General features: G+C 42.8%; 1 protein-coding gene and 1 non-coding gene across 2 annotated transcripts; one reads left to right on the top strand and one right to left on the bottom strand.

Moving 5' to 3' along the window:
* Positions 1–10,728: 10,728 nt before the first annotated feature.
* Positions 10,729–11,373, bottom strand: LOC148573357 (uncharacterized). The gene has a single exon (XM_088505746.1). The coding sequence runs from the start codon at positions 11,371–11,373 to the stop codon at positions 10,729–10,731; it is 645 nt and encodes a 214-aa protein (XP_088361872.1).
* Positions 11,374–18,739: 7,366 nt separating this feature from the next.
* LOC148573356 (small nucleolar RNA R71) lies at positions 18,740–18,847 on the top strand. The gene has a single exon (XR_015906834.1). It is a non-coding gene; the product is annotated as a small nucleolar RNA R71 (small nucleolar RNA).
* The last annotated feature ends 484 nt before the right edge of the window (positions 18,848–19,331 follow it).

Here is a 19,331-nt window from a genome sequence, read left to right as displayed (position 1 = left end):
AGTAGACGGGTTGTTACCCATTTTCGTCTTCTCTGACTAGTGCTGAGGCTATTGCCCGGCTTCCTACTGCGAGATATAATATAAGTGGTTCTCCTTCTCGTGGTCGAGATAGGATAGGTGGCCGTCCTAAGAACTCCTTGAAGTCTCGGAAAGCTTGCTCACATTTTGTCGTCCATTCGAACTGTTTTCCCTTTCTTAAAGTAGCATAGAAGGGGAGAGATCTTATCGCAGCTCCTGCTAAGAATCGGGATAGGGCGGCCAATCTCCCATTGAGTTGCTGTACCTCTTTGACACAGGTTGGGCTCTTCATGTTAAGTATGGCTTGACATTTGTCTGGATTTGCTTCAATTCCCCTTTGTGTGAGCATGAAGCCTAAGAATTTGCCTGCTTCAACTGCGAAGGTGCATTTTGCGGGGTTGAGTCGCATGTTTTGCTTCCTTATAGTGCCAAATACTTGAGCCAGGTCGGACAGTAGTGTATCTTTGCTTTGTGTCTTTATCAGCATGTCGTCCACATATACTTCCATGATTTTTCCGATATGATCTGAGAAGACTTTATTCATTAGCCTTTGATAAGTAGCTCCTGCGTTCTTGAGACCGAAAGGCATCACGATGTAGCAGTAGTTTGCCTTTGGCGTTAAGAACGAGGTTTTTTCCTGATCTGGTGGATACATGGGAATTTGATTATATCCTGAGTACGCATCCATAAACGAGAGGTATCTGTATCCGAAGGAAGCATCTACCAGAGCGTCAATACTTGGAAGTGGGTATGGATCTTTTGGGCAGGCTTTGTTGAGATCGGTGTAATCGATACACATGCGCCACTTCCCGTTTGATTTTTTCACCAAAACGACGTTGGCTAGCCATAGCGGGTACTTGACTTCTCTTATGAATCCTGCCTCCAGTAGCGTTTGTACTTGTTCTTCCACAGCTTGGGATCGTTCTGGTCCGAGTTTTCTTCGCTTTTGCTGCACCGGCCGAGATCCTGGATAGACCGCCAACTTGTGGCACATTAACTTAGGGTCTATGCCTGGCATGTCTGCGGCTTTCCATGCAAAGAGGTCGACATTATCTCGCAGGAATTGTATCAGTGATTCTTTTGAGTCTCCTCTTAGGACCGTGCCGATATTAGTCGTTTTATCCGAGGTGTCTCCAATCTAAACCTTCTCTATCTCGCCTTTTGGGTGCGGACGGAGTTCTTCTCGATGCTGAGCTCCACCAAGCTCAATTGTATGACACTCTTCTCCTCTGCCTTTGAGGTTTAAGCTCATTATAACAGTGACATGCCATCTTTTGATCTGCTTTTACCGTGGCTATCCCCTCTGTAGTTGGGAATTTCATGCATAGATGTGGAGTTGACACTATTGCGCCGAGTTGATTGAGTGTTGTCCGACCTATGAGAGCATTGTAGGCTGAACTTACGTCGACCACAATGTAGTCTATTTTGAGGGTCCTAGATTGGTTCCCTTTTCAAAAGTAGTATGTAGCGATACGTATCCCAAGGGTTGTATCGGAGTATCTCCTAGTCCAAATAGATTGTTCGGGTATGCTCTAAGTTCACTTTCGTCTAAGCCGAGTTTGTCGAAAGCTGTTTTGAACAAGATGTCGGCAGAACTCCCTTGGTCTATTAGTGTGCGGTGTAGATTGGCGTTTTCCAGTATAATTGTGATGACCATGGGATCGTCGTGTCCCGGGATGATGCCGGATGCGTCCTCTTTAGTAAATGTTATCGCCGGGATGTCGGGTGCTTCCTTCTTTCCCTCAACGTGGTATACTTCTTTGAGATATCTCTTTCGGGACGATTTGGAGATCCCACCTCCTGCGAATCCGCCATGTATCATGTGGACGTGTCTTTCTGGTGTCCGAGGTGACCGTTCAGTTCGTCCATCATCTTCGTCTCTCCGTCTTTTTCTTTGGTCGTCATCCCGGGTGGCCAGAAATCGATCTAATTTTCCTTCTCTTATCAATTTTTCTATGATATTTTTCAAGTCGAAGCATTCCTTGGTAGAGTGCCCTCGAATTCGATGGTATTCGCAATATTCCATCCAATTTCCTCCCCCCCTTTTGCCTTTGAGTGGTCGCGCTGGGGGGATTTTTTCTGTATGGCAGACTTCTTTGTACACATCGACCAGGGATGCTTTGAGAGGAGTGTAGTTGTGGTACTTTTTGATTTTCTCACCCTGTCGATCTTCTTTTCTTTTGGAGTCCTTGTCTTTGTCTCGGTAAGAGGCTCCAGATTTTGAGGTTTCTCCCAACCGAGCGTTCTCTTCCATGTTGATGTATTTTTCTGCTCGCTCTTGTACTTCATCTAAGGAGGTAGGATACTTTTTTGATATGGATTGGCTGAAAGATCCTTCTCGTAAGCCATTGATAAGCCCCATGATGGCGGCCTCTGTTGGTAAACTTTGTATGTCCATGCATGTTTTGTTGAATCTTTCCATGTAGTTGCGGAGGCTCTCCCGATCTCCTTGCTTGATCCCTAGTAAGCTGGGTGCGTGCTTGGCCTTATCTTTCTGGATGGAGAATCTGGCCAGGAACTTTTTGGCCAGGTCGTCGAAGTTTGAGATGTAGGTTGTTGAACCATCTGATCGCCGTTTTTGTGAGAGTTGTTGGGAAAGCTTTGCAGCGAACGGCATCTGAGGCATCGGTAAGGTACATCCTGCTTCTGAAATTGCTAAGATGGTGGTTGGGAGCTGTAGTGCCATCATACAGAACCATATCCAGGAGCTTGAAATCTTTTGGAATTTTGGTCTTCATGATTTTCCTGGTGAATGGGTCCTGTTCTTTGTGTGAATTTTCCTCAGGAGTGGTCCGAGGGGCTTTTGTTTTGAGGTCGGCCTCTAATTGCTGTAGTTTTTCTTCTAGTTCTCGGCGTCGCCGTACCTCTCTCTGTAGATCTTTTCCGATCTCCCATTGTTGCTGGGTTTCTTTCTCATGTTGCTTTAAACGATCTTGGAGTGCTTCCATGGCTCCCGGATTTGGCGAGTTTTTGTCCCTGTTGGATTCCGGGGTATCCTTTAGCGTAGTGTCCGCGTTCTTGTACGGTGTTCTGTTTTCCAGATCTGAATCGTTGTCGTTGTCATGGCCGTCCGCCATGGTTTTGGGATGACTTCCAGGTTCCCCGGCAACGGCGCCAATGTTCCGAGGGTTACCTGAAACTGTAGGTCGATCTCGGACGAGATCTTCTATGCTGGTCGGAGATGGTGTGTCCAGCTGGCTGATGGCGGCCGGAGCTGTTGTGTCTGACTTGTTGGACTTGCTGCACTGCTGATCCTTGGCCACCGGAGGGTGGGGGGTACCTGCAAGAGATTCTGATGCTTAAGTTAGCACGGGTATTAAGCAGGTTTTATGTAGAATCAGAGTATGAGTTATACCTGGGTGCTCCAGTGTATTTATAGTAGTGTGGAGTGACCTTTCTGGGGATAAGATAGTTATCTTATCTTATCTTATCTTTAAGTGAGGTCATCTTATCTTCTGGGGAACCGCCTTTATCCTTCTAGGCTTTGGCTGCCTTTAGATTGGGCTGTGTTCCTCTATTTGGGCCCTTTACTGGACTTTCCTGTCGATTTGGCCGAGTTCTTCGTAAAGAGGTCGGTCCACTTGACCTGAACAGGTCGGTCGCTTTGCTACTGAACATCCCGGTTTGGACAGCTCGACCCAGGGTATGAACAGGGGGCTTTACCCCCTTTGGCTACAACATAGTTTCGTCCCTAGTGACAACTCTTTTTTCAATGAAGAAATTTTATGTCTATCTCCATTTTTATAGAGTGATTTCCACTCTTTATTCTTATTTTCAAGTTGAAGATATAAATTTAAATTGACAGTACAATATTAGTTGAAGGTTGTCATAATAATTTAGACGAGCGATAGAAATTGTGTATTTTTGTTTGAAGAATATTATTCACATACTAAACACTCTTTATACAAATATAAAAATCGGATTGGTAATGAATCGATTAAAGAATTGAAAAAATCAGTTAACCGATCGAACTGATACAATGTTTTAGCAATTAATTGATTTAATATAATAAATTATAAAAAATACCTTTTTCTATAAAAATTATGTCTAATTATATTCGATTCAATTTTTATTAAATTTCATTTGAATCTTTAAATCTTTAAACATTAATTCTATTGGTTTAATGGCGATTGAACCTTGGTTGAACTTTTAAATTTTTGTTATACTAATTTAATGATAGATTTGATTTTTAGAACCTTGGTTATAAATAAGAGCGTAGTAATTTACAATGTTTTAAAAACTGAATTGGATATCAAATTGATAGAGTTAGAAGTTTAAAAGTTTAACCAAAGTTTAATTAAAGTTGAACTAGTATAATAAAATAATGTTATATATTTTTAAAATTGATTTTTTGTTATTTATTTAAATTTGTTAACCACTAAAAAATTGGACTGATTCTACTATTAAACAAGTATTGACCAAGTTTTCAGATTTTTGATCGATTTGATACCAAATAATTTTCCTCCCAAACCGATCTAGTCTGGTAGTTAGTTTAGGTCAATTGAGTTGATCCAATTTAGTCCTATTCCTGTGTGGATACCTGGAGGGTAGCTCGGCTTCTGGGAGTCAGCGCCGAGTTGTTATCTTTGGTGCCGATCTATGAGTCTTGAGAATGTCCGAGCTTCACGCCTGGGGAGATGTCCAATCGTGCAGAGTGTGAACAAGAAACAAGGGGGGAGTGTACCTGCAAAGGCAATCTGAAACTTAAGTTAGTATTGAGAATTCAATGTGTCCCTTAAGATAGAAGATCATACCTTTTTATAAGTGGAATGAAACAGGTCGGTTATATTTCTGCTTTATTGTCTGAATTGAAGAGTAATAATAAGGTTTAATGAGTGATGATGTCTAGTTGGACGTTTTGATTCTAGGATGTAGGCCGTTGAGCTCGGTTGTAACACGTAACGCCGAACTATGCTGCATTTTACCGAGTTATGACTTGATTGTAGCAGTCAGATCATAGCCCCCAAGTTTAGCCTGGGAATGTGTTTAATAAAGCAGGTTGAGCTTATTAATGAAACATAAGTCAGTTATTGAGCGAGTAACTCGGCCAATTGGGTTAGACCTTGTAGCCCCCAGTTCAAATTGCTTTATTAAATAGTTAATAATGGTAAATGGTGGTGTGAGTAGGAGAGAGACAGAATTAAATGTACGTGCATGGTTCCAATATCCTTCACATTTTTTTATGTAACTGATTGATTGAGGGCAGTGGAATCGAAAGAGTTGGGTAAAGTGTGTTTAATTAAAATACTTTTGGAATCCTGAAGGGTTTCACTTTGGCTCTTGTTCACACCCTGGGTCGAGCTATCCGACCTGAGATGATTGGCGACAAAGCGACCGACCTCTTCAGGTCAGGCTACCCGACCTCTTCTCAAAGAGGTCGGCCAAATCGACAGGAAAGCCCAATAAAGGGCCCAAATAGAGGAACACGACCTAAATCCAAAGGCAGTCCAAAGCCTAAAGAGATAAAGGTGGTTCCCTTGAAGATAAGCTGACCCCACCCAAAGATAAGATAAGATAAGATAACTAACTTATCTTATCTGAAAGGTCAGCCCACACTACTATAAATATATTGGAGCACCTAGGTATAACTCATACTCTGATTCTACAATAAACATGCTTAATACCCCTGCTAACTTAAGCATCGGAGTTCTTGCAGGTACCCCCCACCCTCCGGTGACCAAGGATCAGAAGTCAGCCAACAAGTCGGATACAACAGCTCCGACCGCCACCAGCCAGCCGGATACGTCATCTCCGACCAATACAGAAGATCTCATCCGAGATTGACCTACAGTTTCAGGTAACCCTCGGAACATTGACGCCGTTGCCGGGGAACCTGAAAGTCATCTCATCACCATGGCGGACGAACAGGATAACGACTACAACTCAGATTTAGAGGACAGAACGCCGCACAAAAACACGGTTGCCACACCAAAGGACACTCCGGAATCTAACGGAGACAAAAACTCATCACATCCGGGAGTAATAGAAGCACTTGAAGATCGCCTAAAGCAACTCGAAAAAGAAAGCCAGTACCAGCAAGAAGTCGGCAAGGATCTACAAAGAGAGGTAAGGCGACGTCATGAATTAGAAGATAAACTTCTACAACTTGAAGCCGATCTCAAAGCAAAGACTACCCGGACAACCTCTGAAGACAACTCTCGCAAAGATCAGGATCCATTCACTAGGGAAATCATGAAGACTAAAATCCCTAAAAACTTCTGGATATGACTTTGTATGATGGCACTACAGATCCCAACCATCAACTCAGCAACTTCAGAAGCAGAATGTACCTCACCGACGCCTCAGACGCCGTTCGCTGCAAAGCTTTTCCAACGACTCTCACGAAGATAGCAATTAGATGGTTCGACAACCTACCTCCAAAGTCCATCTCCAACTTTGACGACCTGGCCAAAAAATTCCTGGCCAGATTCTCCATCCAAAAATACAAGGCTAAGCACGCCCCCAGTCTACTAGGTATCAAGTAAGGAGATCGGGAAAGTCTTCGCAACTACATGGAAAGATTCAACAAAACGTGCCTAGACATACAAAGCTTACCAACAGAGGCCGCCATCATGGGCCTCATCAACGGCCTATAAGAAGGACCCTTTAGCCAATCTATATCAAAGAAATATCCCACATCCCTAGATGAGGTACAAGAGTGGGCAGAGAAGTACATCAACATGGAAGAAAATTCTCGACTTGGAGAAGCCTCAAAATCCGGTTTCACCTACCGAGATAAAGATAAAGAATCCAAGAAGAAGGAAGATCGAACGGGCGAAAAAATCAAAAAGTATCATAATTACACCCCTCTTCGGGTGTCCCTTGTGGATATTTACAAAAAAGTCTGTAACACAGAAAAGATACCCCCAGCTCGACCACTCAAAGGAAAAAAAGGAAGAGGAAATCGGAACGAATACTGTGAATATCATCGGGTCCGAGGACATTCCACCAACGAGTGCTTCGACTTAAAAAACATCATTGAAAAGTTAGTAAGGGAAGGAAAACTAAATCGGTATCTAGCCACCCGAGATGATGAACAAAGAAAAAGACGAAGAGATGAAGACGTCGGACGAGCTGAGCGATCACCTCGTACGCCAGAAAGACATGTCCATATGATACACGGAGGATTTGCAGGAGGTGGAATCTCCAAATCATCCCGCAAAAGATACCTCAAAGAAGTATATCATGTCGAAGGGAAGGAGGAAGCACCTGACATCCCTGCAATCACGTTCACCAAAGAAGACGCATCCGGTATCATCTCAGGACACGACGATCCCATGGTCATCACCATCATACTGGTAAACGCCAATCTCCACCGCACATTAATAGACCAAGGGAGTTCTGCCGACATCTTATTCAAAAGGGATACTGCAGAAAATAGATCTAGCATGCAGAATTTTACAATGGGCAGTCGAGTTATCCGAGTTTGACCTCCAATATGAAGCTCGGACAGCCATCAAATCACAATACTTGGCCGACTTCATTGCAGAATTCACAGATACCCTGGAAACCCCCACAGAATGAAATCTCTACGTGGATGGATCTTTAAATAAGACTGGAAGTGGCACAGGTGTAATAATAGAAAGCAACCAAGGAACCCAAGTTGAGCTTTCCCTCAAATTTGGGTTCCCAGCCTCAAACAACCAGGCAGAATATGAAGCGTTACTAGCTGGTTTGAAGCTGGCTAAGGAGGTTGGAGCTCAAAAACTCAACATCTTCAGCGACTCACAAGTAGTCACCTCACAGATAATAGGGAGTTACCAAGCCAAAGATCCCACCATGAAAAAGTATTTGGATATAACCAAAGAACAGCTCGGACAACTTAGGGAATATAAGATCTGCCACATACCCTGCGAACAAAACGCCCGAGCTGATGCACTCTCAAAGCTAGCCAGCACCAAACTATGGGGCAACAATAGAAGCCTCATCCAGGAAATGCTACAGAACCCGTCAATCTCGGAAGCAGAAAAAGTCCTAGCTATAACAAGTCAGGATCAAGGATGGATGACCCCCATAATTAATTACCTCAAAAAAGAAACACTCCCCACAAATGAGAAGGAAGCAAAGAGGTTAAAACGGGAGGCTCAGTACTACACCATCATAAACAACACCCTATACAAAAGAGGGATTTCAATACCATTGTTAAAATGTGTGCTGACCTCTAACACAAGGGAAGTTTTAGAGGAAGTACACAGTGGTATTTGTGGCAATCATCTCGGAGCACAAGCTCTCACCAAAAAGGTACTTCGGGCGGGATTTTACTGGCCAACTCTACAAAAGGAAGCTACAGAATTTGTAAAGACATGTCCCCCATGCCAGAAACATGCCAACTTTCACATCGCCCCGCCAGAAGAGCTCATCAGCGTAACTTCGCCTTGGCCATTTGCGAAATGGGGACTCGATCTTCTCGGACCCTTTCCCCAGGGATCAGGACAAGTCAAATTCCTCATAGTTGGAGTAGACTATTTCACAAAGTGGATTGAGGCAGAGCCCCTAGCCAATGCCACTGCTCAAAGAAGCCAGAAATTCCTATATAGGAATATTGTCACAAGGTTCGGGGTTCCATACTCCATCACCACAGACAATAGCACTCAATTCACAGATGCAGGCTTCAGGAAATTAGTAGCCGACTTGAACATAAAGCACCAGTTTACCTCCGTCGAACATCCTCAAGCCAATGGGCAAGCCGAAGCTGCCAACAAAGTCTTATTGGCTGGGTTGAAACAGAGATTGCAAGATGCGAAGGGAGCTTGGGCTGAAGAACTTCCACATGTCCTATGGGCATATCGAACTACGCCATATTCCACCACAAACGAATCACCGTTCTGATTAGCATACGGAGTGGAGGCAATAATCCCAGTAGAGGTCGAAGAAGGGTCGCCTAGAGTAGTCCACTACAATGAAGAAGCCAACTCTCAACTTCAAAGAGAAGAACTCGACCTACTTCCGGAAATCCAAGAAAGATCTCAGATCAGGGAAGAAGCGCTAAAGCGCCGAATGGCTTCAAGATATAATCAAAAGGTAGTGCCAAGAGGTTTCGCGGAGAATGATCTCATCCTAATCCGAAATGATATTGGAACAACTCGACCCGGAGAAGGAAAGTTGGCAGCAAACTGGAAAGGACCCTACCGAGTCATAGAAGTACTTAGGAAGGGCTACTACAGACTGTCCGAACTCGATGGATGAGAGCTTCCCAGATCGTGGCACGCCTGCAACCTAAGAAGGTACTATAGCTAGAAAAGGTAAAAGATCTCATCATAGGATGCACTCTTTTTCCTGAAAAGGTTTTTAAATGAGGCACCAAGTTGAGATCCAGATATTATCCGACTTAAAAGGATGAAAAACTCCAACATGTATATTTTTGTGCTTTCTTTTGAATAAAAAATATTTTAGATATTCTACAAATTCTCAAGACGCATTAATCTGAAGCATTCATCGTCCAATTATAAAGCGACAGATCGGCAGAAAGTGAAAAACAGATTCACTGCACGATCACGATAAAAGACCAATAAAGATGAAAACGCGATTCATCTAAAGGTCGACCAAAGAAAGACAGAAACCACCTTCTACAAATCGGCAAAGATGAACACAGAATAATGCAAGAAGTTATCGAAAGTGATCCGAAAAAAGAACCCGACGAGGTCTTATGGATTGCTAAATAATAACTTAAAGACTGGCCGACGTTGAGAAGTCAGACCAAGTCAACCCAAGTTATCAGCAAATCCCTAGAAAGAGGTCTGGCCAACCCTATAAAAGAGGAATTGCTATAACTTAGAAGAGATCGACCTAACGAAGTCGGTCTCCTACAAAAATAAGTTATATAAGTAATCCCTGAAAGAGACCTGACAAAGGTCCAAGAAAGAGGATTACAAAATAACTTAGAAGAGATTGACCTAACGAAGTTGGTCTCCTACAAAAATAAGTTATATAAGTAATCCCTGAAAGAGACCTGACAAAGTTTCAAGAAAGAGGATTACAAAATAACTTAGAAGAGATCGACCTAACAAAGTCGGTCTCCTACAAAAACGAGTTATATAAGTAATCCCTGAAAGAGACCCAACAAAGGTCCAAGAAAGAAGAATACAAAAATAACTTGGAAAAAGACGACGCAAAGAAGTCGATCTCCTGCAATTAACAAAGTTATAAAAGTAATCCCTGAAAGAGACCTGACAAAGGTCCAAGAAAGAGGATTACAAAAATAACTTAGAAAAAGATGACGTAAAGAAGTCGACCTCCCACAAAAATGCTATAAAAGTAGTCCCTGAAAGAGACCTAGCAAAGGTCCAAGAAAGAGGACTACAAAGCTAGCTAAGACGAGGACCAACATAAAGAAATCGGCTATGGATTGCTAGAAATACAAGCAAGAGCAAGAAAATCGAGAAACAAGTTGGACCCGCCCATTCACGATCACAAAGGAGTCAACCCGCAAGCAACAGGTGCAAAGCGATCCAAAGAGGCTGAGAAGCAAGGCTCCAACATCTCCAAAAAGTGCTAAGACAAGCGCAAACGAGCAGGATATAAAGTACAATATTATAACGAGCTTCAGGGTCAGCCCCAAAAGCTTGAAAACTACTTGTTGTTTTTCAAAAATAAAAGTTGCTAAACAAGCAACCCAAAAGAATATCCACAGTCGAGTAAAATATTCAAACTACAAAACAAGAGTTCAGAAGCCCACAAGCCGGGCTATTCACACAAAATATCCAAGAGAAATCAGCAAAGATCGGGAGCCTTTTCGGCAGCATCAGTACAAGGAGAAGGAAGACGAGTCTGAATAGGCACAGCATCCACGGTTCCATCATCCCGGTTCAGAATCTGGCAATCCGGATCAGACACAACTGGAGGAACTGAAGAGGTTGACACTTTGGCAAAAGACACAGGGGGAGGTTCAACATCATCATCATCCTGGTCATCAGGGACAATTTTACCATCCCTCACAACATTATCCAGGCTGAAAAGAGTAAGGTCGGCCTCGGGAGCAATAATCTGAACCTGCTCCTTCAGGTTCTCATAGGCAGCAGTTACGCTGCCAACAAGATGACCTTGGAGCTCGGAGTAATCAGCTCGGGCATTCTCCAACTCCTCCCTCAGGCGCACCACCTCCCGATAAGACGTAACATAACTGTCCTTATGCCTCAATGCCGTGTCCTCGGCCAACCGCACAGAAGCCGCCAAAGCAAGGGAACTCACCTTTTCGTTCTCCAGATCATTCTCAAACTTGGCTAACTTTACCTCAAGCTCTTCCTTCAGGCCCTTCATCCGGTCGAACTCCTGTTTAGCCTCCTCTATAAATTCTTTGGTGGCATGGAGAGGAAGATTCTGAGCAGTTCGATACAGGGCAGCCCCCATATATGCCATTTTAACACTGTTTCGAGTCATAAAATCCAGATGGCGAAGGATTGACACATCATCCATGGGGAGGGTACCGTAGGGACCGATTTGCTGATCTACGAACTCGATTGCATTAAAATCAGGGGCGTCAAGGTTAAAGGCCTCAATTGTTTTCTGTTTCTTATTGGGAGGAGCACCAGAAGCAATGGCAGAAGTCTGTGGAGGATCAGTCAGACGAACTCGAGGAGTGGGGATCACCTTCCTTGGCCCAGGAGAACTCGGCACGGGCTGCTTCACTGGAACTTGAGAAGATCCCTCTCCGGCCGCCTTGGCCGAGATGTTTTGAGCAGCAGCAGCCTTCTTCGCCTTCTTGTAGGCCTTCATGGAATCATTTTTTTTCGACATCTCTGAAAATACAGAATCAACCATAATGACGAGTTACAACATAGGAGAAGAAAAACTAAGAAACAAGTATAGAAACAAGTCAGACAGTACCCAAAGCAGTTCGAACCAAAGATGGATCACTCAAGAATCTTTTTGTATCCAGATGGGGTGGTTCTCCCCACAAATCTTCAAGAACAACTACAAAAGCCCGCTCAACCTCACTAAGCATCTCCCATGTATAACGTGGCACTCTCACATTCCTTTGCCACTCTAGAGGAAAAGCAGGCTCGTCATTCTCATAAAAAAAAAAGGGGCGGACCCCTTCAACAGCGCGGACTCGGAAGAAATAATTCTTAAAATCTTTAAAAGACTCATCATACATGGCAAAAACTTTATGCCCCTGGGCCGATCTGAAAGAAACCCAGGAAGCTTTCTTTTTGGAAGAACCTCCAGGCTTGGCCGAGACAAAAAGATAGAGGAAAAGAGTTTGAGAAGGTGTTATGCCTAACTGTTGGCAAAGCAGTTGAAATATCTTGATAAAACCCCAGGAATTCGGATGAAGCTGGGATGGAGCAATGTTACATGACCACAACAAGTCGGTCTCGAAAGCAGTAAAAGGAAAAGTAACGTCCAACTGGCTGAAGAAATATTCATAGGCGTAGAAGAAGGGACGCTCCCCCTTGACGAAAGTAGGAAAACAAGCCCTCTCATCAGAGTCAGGAGCTACAAGCTCATAATCCCTCTCCCGAGCACTGGTACCACAAATCCTATGACGTTTCCTTAGCTCTACACAAAATTCAGCATCCTCGACAGAGACACACATTAGGACAAGGGAGTCCAGCCAATCGGACATCCCCTCAGGAACTTTGGAAGACATATCTGCAACGTTATTGCGAGAAGACATGAGGCCAACTAATCCTACAAAAAGAAAAGAAGATTGGATTACTAAAAAACATCTCGAAGGAGGGGCAAAGCAACTCGACTAATATGATACAGACGAACAAACAGAAAAGGAAAATCCCATGACTCAAACCAAAGTCCTGGGGCATCCTTTGGAGGCAGTGACAAAGCAAGGTTTCAGGAAAAATCTACAGCTTACGTCTCAGCATCCCCCAAAAAAACACAAAAAGTACAAAAATTCATCAAAGCCACTATCTTTTTACAAAAAGCTTCGACAACACCAAACATGCCAAGCAGAGAATCGTCAAAGACACAGCCTTTTCTCCAGAATCAAACAAAAACCATCATCGAAAGCACAAGCAAAAACAGTGATAATATGCAAAAGCCCTAAAAGCATCAAGCAACAGGAAAGACGAAAAAATTCATACAAAAGACGAAGAAACTCCAGAACACGCAACAATCAGGCGCAGTAAAAGCAGAAAGATCCAAACTTTCTCCAAGCAAAATCAAACTCAGACATAAAAAATGACAGAGGAGGAAAAATCGAACCTGGAAAATAGAAGGAAACTGGTGCACGAAATTGTGATCTCCAGGTTCTAACAAATCCTGGTAATGGCTCCAAAGCTTGGTGCTCTGATCTTAATTCATAATTGTCACAACTTCGATACAACTAACCAGCAAGTGCACTGGGTCGTCCAAGTAATACCTTACGTGAGTAAGGGTCGAATCCCACGGAGATTGTTGGTATGAAGCAAGCTATGGTCACCTTGCAAATCTCAGTCAGGCGGATTTAAACATGATACTTTATTAGATTAAAATAAACAATAAAAGGGATAGAGATACTTATGTAGATTTATTGGCAGGGATTTCAGATAAGCGAATGGAGATGCTTTTCGTTCCTCTGAACCTCTACTTTCCTGCTATCTTCATCCAATCAGTCTTACTCCTTTCCATGGCTGGCTGTATGCAAGGGCATCACCGTTGTCAGTGGCTACATCCCCTCCTCTCAGTGAATCATATGCTCACGCACCCTGTCACGGCACGGCTATTCATCTGTCGGTTCTCGATCATGCTGGAATAGGATTCACCCTCCTTTTGCGTCTGTCACTAACGCCCAACAATCGCGAGTTTGAAGCTCGTCACAGTCATTCAATCATTGAATCCTACTCAGAATACCACAGACAAGGTTTAGACCTTCCGGATTCTCTTGAATGCCGCCATCATTCTAGCGTACGCCACGAAGATTCTGGTTAGGAGATCTAAGAGATATTTATTCTAGCTTAATTCATGTAGAACAGAAGTGTTTGTCAGGCACGCATTCATAAGGGAGAAGGATGATGAGCGTCACACATAATCATCACCTTCATCACGTTCTTGGGTGCGAATGGATATCTTAGAAGCGAAATAAGAAGAATTGAATAGAAAACAGTAGTACTTTGCATTAATCTTTGAGGAACAGCAGAGCTCCACACCTTAATCTATGGAGTGTAGAAACTCTACCGTATGAAAATACATAAGTGAAGGTCCAGGCATGGCCGAGATGGCCAGCCCCTCTGATCTAAGAACCAGGCGTCCAAAGATGCCTAATACACTAGTAAAAGGTCCTATTTATAATAAACTAGCTACTAGGGTTTACATGAGTAAGTAATTGATGCATAAATCCACTTTCGGGGCCCACTTGGTGTGTGCTTGGGCTGAGCCTGAGTGTTGCACGTGCAGAGGCCATTTGTGGAGTTGAACGCCAGTTTCTGTGCCAGTTTGGGCGTTCAACTCTGGTTTTGGATCCTTTTCTGGCGCTGGACGCCAGATTTGGGCAGAAGGCTGGCGTTGAACGCCAGTTTACGTTGTCAATTCTTGGTCAAAGTATGGACTATTATATATTTCTGGAAAGCCCTGGATGTCTACTTTCCAACGCAATTGGAAGCGCGCCATTTCGAGTTCTGTAGCTCCAGAAAATCCACTTTGAGTGCAGGGAGGTCAGAATCCAACAGCATCAGCAGCCCTTTTTCAACCTCTGAATCAGATTTTTGCTCAAGTCCCTCAATTTCAGCCAGAAAATACCTGAAATTACAGAAAAACACACAAACTCATAGTAAAGTCCAGAAATGTGAATTTAACATAAAAACTAATGAAAACATCCCTAAAAGTAACTAGATCCTACTAAAAACATACTAAAAACAATGCCAAAAAGCGTATAAATTATCCGCTCATCACAACACCAAACTTAAATTGTTGCTTGTCCCCAAGCAACTGAAAATCAAAATAGGATAAAAAGAATAGAATATACTATAAATTCCAAACTATCAATGAAACATAGCTCCAATCAAATGAGCGGGACTTATAGCTTTTTGCCTCTTGAATAGTTTTGGCATCTCACTTTATCCATTGAGGTTCAGAATGATTGGCATCTATAGGAACTCAGAGTTCAGATAGTGTTATTGATTCTCCTAGTTCAGTATGATGATTCTTGAACACAGCTATTTTATGAGTCTTGGCCGTGGCCCTAAGCACTTTGTTTTCCAGTATTACCACCGGATACATAAATGCCACAGACACATAATTGGGTGAACCTTTTCAGATTGTGACTCAGCTTTGCTAAAGTCCCCAATTAGAGGTGTCCAGGGTTCTTAAGCACACTCTTTTTTGCTTTGGACCTTGACTTTAACCGCTCAGTCTCAAGTTTTCACTTGACACCTACACGCCACAAGCACATGGTTAGGGACAACTTGGTTTAGCCGCTTAGACCAGGATTTTATTCCTTTAGGCCCTCCTATCCACTGATGCTCAAAGCCTTGGGATCCTTTTTATTTCCCTTGCCTTTTGGTTTTAAGGGTTATTGGCTTTTTGCTCTTGCCTCTTGGTTTTAAGAGCTTTTGCCTTTTTCTGCTTGCTTTTTCTTTTTCTTTCTATTTTTTTTTTCGCCTATTTTTTTTTTCTGCAAGCTTTGTTCTTTGCTGCTTTTTCTTGCTTCAAGAATCATTTTTATGATTTTTCAGATTATCAAATAACATGTCTCCTAGTCATCATTCTTTCAAGAGCCAACATATTTAACATTCTTAAACAACAACTTCAAAAGACATATGCACTGTTCAAGCATACATTCAGAAAACAAGAAGCATTGTCACCACATCAATATAATTAAACTAAGTTCAAGGATAAATTCGAAACTCATGTACTCCTTGTTCTTTTGAATTAAAACATTTTTCTTTTAAGAGAGGTGATGGATTCATAGGACATTCATGTCTTTAAGACAAAGTTACTAACTACTAATGATCATGTAATGAAGACACAAACATAGATAAGCACATAACATAGAAAATGAAAAACAGAGAAAGTAAGAACAAGGAATGAGTCCACCTTAGTGATGTCCTTGAGCTCTTCTATGTCTCTTCCTTGTCTTTGCTGCTCCTCCTTCATTGCTTTTAGATCTTCTCTGATTTCATGAAGGATGATGGAGTGCTCTTGATGTTCCACCCTTAGTTGCTTCCAATAATTGTGTGGAAGAAAATGTATCCCCTGAGGTATCTCAGGGATCTCTTGATTTGCAGTCACATGTTCTACCACTGAGCTATAGACCCTTGATGGAAGCTTTTGTCTTCCCTTTCCTCTTTCTAGAGGCTTCTCTAGCCTTAGGTGCCATCAATGGTTATGGAAAAAACAAAAAAGCTATGCTTTTTACCACACCAAACTTAGAATGTTGCTCGCCCTCGAGCAAAAGAAGAAAGAATAGAAGAATAAGAAGAAGATATGGAGGAGATGGAGGGAGATGTGTATTCGGCCATATGGGTGGGATTGGGTGGGAAAGAGATGTTGAATTTTGAAGGAAAGTGGGTGTTTGGATGTGAGTGGTAAAGAGTTAATAGGGAAGAGTGTTTATTGGGAATAGAGGATGATTGAGAAGAGAGAAGAGAGTGAGTGGAGGTAGGTGGGGATCCTGTGGGGTCCATAGATCCTGAGGTGATCCTGTGAGGTCCAGAGATCTTGAGGTGTCAAGGCATTTACATCCCTGCACCAATTTAGGCATGCAAAATGCCCTTGCACACAACTCTGGGCGTTCAGCGCCAGGTTGGTGCCCATTTTGGGCGTTCAACGCCCATTTGCTGCCATTTCTGGCGTTGAACGCCAGAACCATGCTTGTTCTGGGCGTTCAGCGCCAGGATGCTCCCATTCTGGGCGTTCAGCGCCAGAACTATGCTCTGTTCTGGCGTTTGAACGCCAGACAGATGCTCCTCCAGGGTGTGATTTTTCTTCTGCTGTTTTTGATTCCGTTTTTGAATTTTTTTGTTTATTTTGTGACTCCAAATGATCATGAACCTAAGAAAACATGAAAAACAATAAAAATAAGAATTAGATAAACATTGGGTTGCCTCCCAACAAGCGCTTCTTTAATGTCAATAGCTTGACAGTGGGCTCTCATGGAGCCTCACAGATGTGCAGAGCTTTGTTGAGACTCTCCAACACCAAACTTAGAGTTTGGATATGGGAGTTCAACACCAAACTTAGAGTTTGGTTGTGGCCTCCCAACACCAAACTTAGAGTTTGACTGTGGGGGCTCTGGTTGACTCTGCTTGGAGAGAAGCTTTTTCTGCTTCCTCTCCATGGTTGCAGAGGGAGATCCTTGAGTTTTAAACACAAGGGAGTTCTCATTCCATTGAAGGAATATTTCACCTCTGTCAATATCAATCACAGCTCTTGCTGTGGCCAGGAAAGGTCTTCCTAGGATGATGGATTCATCCTCTTCCTTTCCAGTATCCAGGACTATGAAATCAGTAGGTATGTAAAGGCCCTCAACCTTTACTAATACATCTTCTACTTGTCCATAAGCCTGTTTTCTTGAGCTGTCTGCCATCTCTAGTGAGATTTTAGCAGCTTGCACCCCATAGATTCCCAGTTTCTCTATTACAGAGAGGGGCATGAGGTTTATTCCTGAACCAAGGTCACACAGAGCCTTAAAGATCATGGTGCCTATGGTACAAGGTATTATGAACTTTCCAGGATCCTGTCTCTTCTGAGGCAATGTCAGTTGATCCAGATCACTTAGTTCATTGATGAACAAGGGAGGTTCAACTTCCCAAGCATCAATGCCAAATAATTTGGCATTCAGCTTCATGATTGCACCAAGAAACTTGGCAGTTTGCTCTTCAGTAACATCCTCATTCTCTTCAGAAGAGGAATACTCATCAGAGCTCATGAAGGGCATAAGGAGGTTCAATGGAATCTCTATGGTCTCTAGATGAGCCTCAGAGTCCTTTGGTTCCTCAGAGGGAAGCTCCTTATTGATCACTGGACGTCCCAGGAGGTCTTCCTCCTTGGGATTCACGTCCTCTCCTCTCCTCACAGGTTCGGCCATGGCGCTTATGTCAATGGCCTTGCACTCTCCTTTTGGATTCTCTTCTGTATTGCTTGGGAGAGTACTAGGAGGGATTTCAGTGATCCTTTTACTCAGCTGGCCCACTTGTGCTTCCAGATTTCTAATGGAAGACCTTGTTTCATTCATGAAACTTACAGTGGCCTTAGATAGATCAGAGACTAGATTTGCTAAATTAGAAGCATTTTGTTCAGAGTTCTCTGTCTGTTGCTGAGTTGATGATGGGAAAGGCTTGCTATTGCTAAACCTGTTTCTTCCACCATTATTAAAGCCTTGTTGGGGCTTTTGATCCTTCCATCAGAAATTTGGATGATTTCTCCATGTTGAGTTATAGGTGTTTCCATAAGGTTCACCTAAGTAATTTACCTCTGCTATTGCAGGGTTCTCAAGATCATAGGCTTCTTCTTCAGAAGATGCCTCTTGAGTACTGTTGGATGCAGCTTGCATTCCATGCAGACTCTGAGAGATCATATTGACTTGCTGAGTTAATATTTTATTCTGAGCCAATATGGCATTCAGAGTATCAACCTCAAGAACTCCCTTCTTCATAGGCGTCCCATTACTCACAGGACTCCTTTCAGAAGTGTACATGAACTGGTTATTAGCAACCATGTCAATGAGTTCTTGAGCTTCTGCAGGCGTTTTCTTTAGGTGAATGGATCCACCTGCAGAAGTGTCCAGTGACATCTTTGATAGCTCAGATAAACCATCATAGAATATATCCAGGATGGTCCATTCTGAAAGCATGTCAGAAGGACACTTTTTGGTTAACTGTTTGTATCTTTCCCAAGCTTCATAGAGGGATTCACCTTCTTTCTGTTTGAAGGTTTGAACATCAGCTCTAAGCTTGCTCAGCTTTTGAGGAGGAAAGTACTTGGCTAAGAAAGCCGTGACCAGCTTATCCCAAGAGTTCAGGCTGTCTTTGGGTTGAGAATCCAACCATAATCTAGCTCTGTCTCTTACAGCAAAAGGGAAAAGCATGAGCCTGTAGACTTCAGGATCTACTCCATTAGTCTTAACAGTATCACATATCTGCAAGAATTCAGTTAAGAACTGAAAAGGATCTTCAGATGGAAGTCCATGAAACTTGCAGTTCTGCTGCATCAGAGAAACTAACTGAGGTTTCAGCTCAAAGTTGTTTGCTCCAATGGCAGGAATGGAGATGCTTCTTCCATGTAAATTGGAATTAGGTGCAGTAAAGTCACCAAGCATCCTCCTTTCATTATTATTATTTTCGGCTGCCATCTCCTCTGCCTGTTCGAAAATTTCTGAAAGGTTATTTCTGGATTGTTGTAATTTAGCTTCTCTTAAATTTTTTTTTTTTAGAGTCCTT

Source organism: Arachis ipaensis, chromosome B2, assembly GCF_059453495.1.
Source record: "Arachis ipaensis isolate K30076 ecotype BB chromosome B2, ASM5945349v1, whole genome shotgun sequence".
NCBI lineage: Eukaryota > Viridiplantae > Streptophyta > Magnoliopsida > Fabales > Fabaceae > Arachis > Arachis ipaensis.
The sequence above is the reverse complement of the archived record's forward strand: the minus strand, read 5'-3'. Positions and strand labels throughout refer to the sequence as shown.

Coding starts and splice junctions, on each gene's coding strand:
- LOC148573357 (XM_088505746.1), bottom strand. CDS start 11,373: ATGGCATATATGGGGGCTGCCCTGTATCGAACTGCTCAGAATCTTCCT.